Source organism: Antechinus flavipes, chromosome 3 (assembly GCF_016432865.1).
Source record: "Antechinus flavipes isolate AdamAnt ecotype Samford, QLD, Australia chromosome 3, AdamAnt_v2, whole genome shotgun sequence".
In the NCBI taxonomy this organism is placed as follows: domain Eukaryota; kingdom Metazoa; phylum Chordata; class Mammalia; order Dasyuromorphia; family Dasyuridae; genus Antechinus; species Antechinus flavipes.
The window spans coordinates 632,602,644-632,610,076 of NC_067400.1; the positions used below are offsets into that span (position 1 = coordinate 632,602,644).

At 36.6% G+C, this 7,433-nt stretch overlaps 1 protein-coding gene across 1 annotated transcript; it reads right to left on the reverse strand.

Annotated features, from left to right (window-relative positions):
* Positions 1 to 431: 431 nt before the first annotated feature.
* Positions 432 to 3,620, reverse strand: LOC127558236 (zinc finger protein 345-like). The gene has a single exon (XM_051991467.1). The coding sequence runs from the start codon at positions 3,397 to 3,399 to the stop codon at positions 826 to 828; it is 2,574 nt and encodes an 857-aa protein (XP_051847427.1). The 5' UTR covers positions 3,400 to 3,620; the 3' UTR covers positions 432 to 825.
* Between the last annotated feature and the right edge of the window lie 3,813 nt (positions 3,621 to 7,433).

The window sequence follows — 7,433 nt, forward strand, 5'->3', positions numbered from 1 at the left end:
CAGCAACAATGCATCAGTGTAGCTTCATTGCCATTATTTTAAAGTTGTTTGGAGGGGGAGAGATCAGATGAATCCCAATCTTTACTGTGCCATCTTGGCTTTACTCCTTAGTATAATATTTTACAGATGGGAAAAACTGAGGCAGGAATAGATTGAATGTTTTGCCTAGGGTCACAATCTAGTAAATGTCAGAGACTGAATTTGAACTCAAGTCTTGTGGCACCAGGAGCAGCACTTTATCCACTGTGCCACCTATCAGACAAAAGAAACCATTACGGAAATAAAGTCCAACAGTTACCAAAATATTTATACCAGAGTTTGTGTGTGTGTGAGTGAGAATGAAGAACTGGAAACAAGTAGGGAATGATTGATGAAATTATGGTATATGAATGTTAGGGAATACAACTGAAGAGAAATGAAAAACAATAGTATTTTAGAGAAAAACTCATTATATTTATAGGGCTTTATCCCCTATATGAAATTTGGGACGTCTAATTACATATGTGCTCAAGCAAAAGGTCTTCTCTTGTTAATTAGATTTTTTTATTTCCAACAAATTTCTCCAATGTACAGTTAAGTATGACCTCCATGTTAAAGCTTCCCCATAATTTTGCTCTTATGAGCCTCCTTTTGACTATGGATATTTTGACATCTAGGGACCTTCATTTTCCATCACAAGGCATGTCCCATATAGTGCAATCATTATGTTTCTCCTAATTATGAATTCCTTGATATCAAGATGACCTCTGACTGAAATTTTCTCTTATTGAGTTATCCTAGAATGAATTTTCTGATGTCTAACAAACTCTATCCTCCAGCTGAATGTCATTCATTAGAGTGATAAGATTTACATGTAGTATGGATTCTCATATGGGAAATAAGAGATGACTGGTGCTGGAAGGTTTTACTGCACTGATTATATTCATAAAATTTCTTTCCATTGTGGGTTCTCTGATGATTTATGAGACTAGAGTGATGTTTAAAAGTCTTTCCACATTGATTACATTCAAATGACTTTTCTCTGGTGTGGATTCTCTGATGTTTAGCAAGACCCGAACTGCATCTAAAAGCCTTTCCACATTGATTACATTCATAAGGTTTCTCTCCAGTGTGGATTCTCTGATGTTCAGCAAGATTGGATGTACTTGTGAAAGTCTTTCCACAACGAATACATCCATAAGGTTTTTCTCCAGTATGGATTCTCTTATGTTGAGAAAAATTGGCCCTCTGTGTGAAAATCTTTCCACACTGATTACATTCATAAGGTTTCTCCCCAGTATGGATTCTTTGATGTACAGAAACACTGGAACTTAGTCTGAAAGTCTTACCACATTGATTACATTTAAAAGATTTCTCTCCAGTGTGGATTCTCTTATGTGCAGAAGCACTGGAGCTGTGTCTGAATGTCTTTCCACACTGATTACATTCATAAGGTTTCTCTCCGGTGTGGATTCTTTGATGTTCAGCCAGATCAGAAGTCTCTCTGAAACTCTTTCCACAGTCATTACATTCATAAGGTTTCTTTCCAGTGTGCATTCTCTGATGATTAACAAGACTAGAGTGGTGTCTAAATGCCTTTCCACACTGATTACATTTGTAAGGTTTCTCCCCAGTGTGAATTCGCTGATGTAGAACAAGACTGGAGCTATGTCTAAAATTCTTTCCACATTGATTACATTCATAAGGTTTCTCACCAGTGTGGATTCTTTGGTGTTCAGTAAGATTGGATGTAGTTGTGAACATCTTTCCACACTGACTACATTCATAAGGTTTCTCTCCAGAGTGGATTCTTAGATGTTTGGTAAAAGTGGTTTTCTGTGTGAAAACTTTTCCACACTGATTGCACTCATAACAGTTCCCTCCAGTGTGGCTTCTCTGATGTACAACAAGATTTGATCTGTGTCTGAAACTCTTTTCACATCGATTACATTTATAAGGTTTTTCTCTAGTATGAATTCTCTTATGTTGAGCAAGATTGGATGTGCTTGTGAAAGTCCTTCCACACTGACTACACTCATAAGGTTTCTCTCCAGAGTGGATTCTCTGATGTTTGATAAAAGTGGCCTTCTGTGTGAAAACCTTTCCACATTGATTGCACTCATAACAGTTCTCTCCAGTATGGCTTCTCTGGTGTACAACAAGATTGGAGCTATGTCTGAAAGTCTTTCCACACTGATCACATTTATAAGGCTTTTCTCCAGAGTGAATTCTTTGATGTACAGAAAGATAAGAGCTTTGTTTGAAAGTCTTTCCACATTGATTACATTTATAAGGTTTCTCCCCAGTGTGGATTCTTTGATGAATAACAAGACTAGACTTACATCTAAAAGTCTTTCCACACTGATTACATTCGTAAGGTTTCTCTCCAGTGTGGATTCTCTGGTGTATAGCAAGATAGTAACTCTGTCTAAAAGTCTTTTCGCAATGATTACATTCATAAGGTTTCTCTCCCGTATGGATTCTCTGATGCAGAACAAGATGGCTTTTCTTTTTGAAAATCTTTCCACAATGGCTACATTCATAAGATTTCTTTCCGATGTGTCTTCTCTGATGTATAATAAGGGATGATTTTTCACTGAAAGTTTTATCATCACGACACTCCTGAGATTTCTTTCTCGTATGAATTCTCTGGTGGGAGATAAGGGATGGATATCTCTTGAAAGTCTTTCCACATTGAATACAGTTATGTAGATTTTTGCTAGTATGAAATTTCTGATGGTGAATAAAGGATGACTGTTGCTTAAAGGCTTTACCACATTCATTACATCTATAATCTTTCTTTCCATTGTTGGTTTTTTGATGATCGCTGAGTTCTGAATTATGGCTGAAGATCTTCTTACTTTCATTTCTACTGGAAAGAATATTTCTAGTAGGAATCTTCTGAATTAAAGCTGAATTCAAGCTGAAGTCCATCTCACATTGATAAGTTTTATCTTCAGGAGGTTTTTCTTGAGATTCAACAACTTCTATAGGTTTGCTAGAGCATTTCCTCTCCTGACAACTGTTTTTCCCTGATTTCACTTTCTTACAGTGAATTAGAACTGGACATTGTTTGATATTCTTTCTGTATTTATCAAACGCACAGTGATTCTTTTGTTTTTTCTCTGTCTTGATATCAGAGGCACAGATTTCTCTCAAACTGAGGTCACAGTGATCATTATTCTTGAATTTCTGCTGTCGTGATTCTTCCACAGAAAGGCTCAGCTCTGAAGTAGTCTCCTTCATTTCATGCTTGGTTTCTCCATCTGAAGGAAACAACAAAACATATAGATGGGGAGGGGCCATACACACATACATCAATATAAAAACTTTCCTGAACCAATAGAAAGAAAACTGATTTATAATCTCCTTCATTAGAGAAAGAGAAGTTTTCAGTCTCAAATGGGCAAAAACAATCATTTGAAAATGACAGTTTACAAGCTCAGGTTGATTTAATTCAGAAAGAATTTCAGGTACAACAATACTGGATTCTCATAACAAATCTGCAGTCTAGGCAAAATCAGCCTTCTTGTTACATTCCCAATTCAGGCCATGAAGCTCAGAAAGGCAAGATACCTGATCAGCCATTCTGCAGCTGAGATTAAAATTCAGTGAGAAGACAAGCTCTGCCCATTGTTCTAAGTGGCCTTTCTCTATTGCACTTTTAAAAAATATAGCAAAACTCTTTTATTATTGCATGTTCATTTGTTTATATTTGGAAGGGTGAGTGCAAATTGTTGTATAAGCAGTCATTTAAACAAGTGTCCAGTAGAAATAGTACACTTACCATTTGTATAATATCATTTTAGAGGTATTGCTGAATAAATATGAGTTATTGTCCAACGAATAGTAAGAGAAATGTATTGTGAAAATTAACTTACATGAGTTTGGGCATTTTTGAAATGCAAATTTAGTTGGATGTTTCAAATGTATAATTTCTATCATATTCTGCAGTTATTATCTTTATTTAAGGTGATTGTTACCATTTTGCATTCAGCTGTTTGAAAAATAATTTCTTGGGGAAGACATTGCTTACTCATTGTAAGGAATAGACCAACATCTCACACCAGAATGGAAAGCTATCATTATCAACGAGCAGGACGAGACAATGGTCACTGAAGCAACCGGTTCCAGTCTGGTGGCCTAGTGATTATTTTACTTCTTGATGAGTGTATATATGTATGTATGTGCATATGTAAATATACATACAGACACATTGTTAAATAATTATTATATTATATTATTATTGGCCTTTTTATTATTGTCCTTCAATGGCTGTGTCAGAATATTTTGGGGGATTCCCAGAAGTTAACATTATGGTTCTCTACATTGATTGTAGAGATCATACTTGCAGTGTAAGGATGTCTTTAAGTAGAGTCTTAGATCTCTGAGACTCAGAACGAGACTCAGAAAAGGTAGCCAGCTTCTAAGTGCCATGCCATGGTTTAATGTTGTCTTTCAGTTCTGTCTGGTCCTCTTCATAATCAGACAAGCAGCCTAAGACTGGGGACAAGAGGGATTCTAGCTATAGGCAAAGGTGCTACAGATTTAGGAGATATCCCTTTTGCTCTGATTTTTCTCTCCCAACATGATACATAAAATGATATATATTAAAAATAATTTTTTTAATTTAAAAAGAAATTTTAAAAAGAGGGATCCTTTCCAGGGACTTTTCTTATTGGGTTGTGCTGTTTCTTGTTTCTCTTTATTAATTAGTTTTGATTGTCATAGTCATTCTCTGTAAATTTCATATACCAAGCTAAGAAATTATTCTGTTCTTATGTAACAATTTTCAACATTGTATCCAACTTTTCTTATATTATATTCAGCTCCATAGAGGTGCCATTTGTAGCACATATACCAACTATTCATTTTATTTTATTACCTGTCATGTAAATAAGAACAGTTTAATTTCCCTGATGATCCTTTTAATGTTGGTTTTGTTGCTGTTCTAAGACAACATCATGAATGACAACCCTGGTTTTTGACTTTCTTTTTTGCATTCATCTGAGACATACTATATTTTCTGGCCCATCACTTTTTTAAGGACAGTCATCTATTTATTTTTAAAATTTTATTTTTGAATGCTTCTGCTCCCTCATTAGAAAAAGAAAAGCGACAATCCCTGTAATAAATACAATAAAAAAATCCATCCATTTCCTATGTCCAAAAATATTTCCTTACACTGAACCTTAAATCTCTTATCCTTCTGTCAGGAACTGGACAGCATGATTCATTATTAGTCATATTGCAGTCTTTGTAATTTTCTAATTAGTGAATCCCTTGGGGCTTTACCATTCTAAAGGGTTTGAGCTAAAAATTATTTAATGGAATACTTGAGCATAAGCGGGGCAGAAAAATCATTGCCAAATTTTGTTATAAATATTTTAAGATTAAAATAAAACCAATGTAAATAGCCAAACATTTCCCACTGGAACAATAAGCATGTTCATTTCAAGCACAACAGTTTTCCTTCTACAGTGACTCCAGATCATCATGATCACACATTCAGTGCTTTTCAAGTTTATGCAATGATTATATCAAACTCTGGCCACTTCTAAGAGCAACATGTTTCTTCAGTTTCTCAATCCAACATCAAATTGTTTCCAAACAGCCAGAAAGGTCTGAAACTCAAATCCAAATCTATTCCCAAAGGATGATAAAGGACTTGACTTTTAGTCATTTGCTTTCTGTTACTGCACCAGAGTAGTTTCTTCATTCCCAGGTTATCTCACAAATCCCTCTCACCATCAGCGTAATCACCAGCTCAAGATAATAAAAACAAGTACACAGATGGCAGGCTCTTTGAAAACCTGAGAACATTACAAGCCATCTTGAAATCATCATGGACCATCACAACTGTTCCACAAAAACAGTCCTTATATTGCCAAATTTAGGTAACATCATCTCAGTTGGGCTCCCTCTGGGGCGAGGCAATTCTTTGACTTCTCCCTGCCCGACTCTCTCTCCCATTCACAACAGAAGGTTTTTATTCCTCCCATAAGACTTGCTCCCCTCCTCCTACCTTCTCAAAATCTGACCTTATATTTCAATAAAACAATTGAGCATTTATTTACCAAGTCTTTTTTAACGTCCTCGTCTCACATAAATCAGCTGCCTTCTTTTAATTCTTTATTCCTTTTTCATATGACAATGGGATCTTCTAACTGAGAAGGCAAATATGTCCTAATGATCCCATCCCAGCCCATGTATTTCTCCAACATATGCCCTACTCTATCATCTTCATTTTCTTATGAATTTTCGATCACTCCATTTCTACTGGTTCCTCCCCAACTGCCACAACCTCACAAATGACCACATCACTGCCTCTCAATAAGCTCCCAGGGCTCCTAGCACCAGGACAATATATAAAATTCCCTGTTGGGTTGGTAAAGGCCTTCATCACCTGCTCTTCTCCTTCCTTTCCAGGATTCTTTCACTTCTGTTCCCCCTCCTCATATGCTATAATCTGGTAGGAAAGGTTTCCTTGAATAGGACACACTATCTCCAGTCTCCATGGGTTTGCCCTGGATGTCCCTCTTGCCTAGAATGCTCTCCCAGCTTCTCTGAAACCCCAGATAAAGCCTACCTTCCACAATTTTTCTACTTTTTCTCCTCCTCCTTATTCTAAGTGCCTTCCCTCCCTTGGCTAGCTCCAGGTTACCCTGTATATACTATGTTTTACTTAATTCTATCCAAATAATTTTGTCCATGAGTCTGTGAGCTCCTTGAGAGTAGGACATGTTTTCTGACTTTCTCTGAATCACCAAAACTTATCATTCAGACTGAAACAGCAGACACCTAATCAACGTTTTTGATGTGAAAAGAGTCTACGAAAGAGTTTGTATCAGACAGAGTAAGCCCATTTTGGATGTTCCATGATCCAAAGTTCCAAACAATGGTTCTTATAGGATCATAATTTTACCACAGGAAGGTAAGTGAGGGGGCACAGAGAATTCAACCTATTCATTTCACAGATGGGGAACTTGAGGTTCAGAAGTTTAGTGACTTTTAGTAGGATTTCACTGCCAAAAATGTTTTAAAAAGATTAGCAAGTTAGGTCTTTCTATCCTGAGTCCAGCATTCCCTTCTCTGTGACATGTAGCTACCTTTTCTCTTAGCTGCTATCATACACCTGCTTTCATTTAATTCACCTGGACAGGAAGTTCTTGGGTCTTCTGGCTCTAGCATCCATGATCCTTCCTCTTGCTCAAAATGGGAAATCAGATTTTCTCTGGGAACTGGAACACCTATGCATAGGAAATCAGGGATTAGGATGGAAAAACATTTGAATTGTTTCTCTTTAGGGAAAGGAGGCAAGTAGGAAAGCTCATCAGATTGTTCCCAGGGCTTGAAGAATCATTTTCATTGTATTTATTGATGGGAGCTTGGATGAGGGGAGGAGGAGATAATTTGGAATCAGAAAATTGTTTCCTTTCATAAAAGATTTGGCC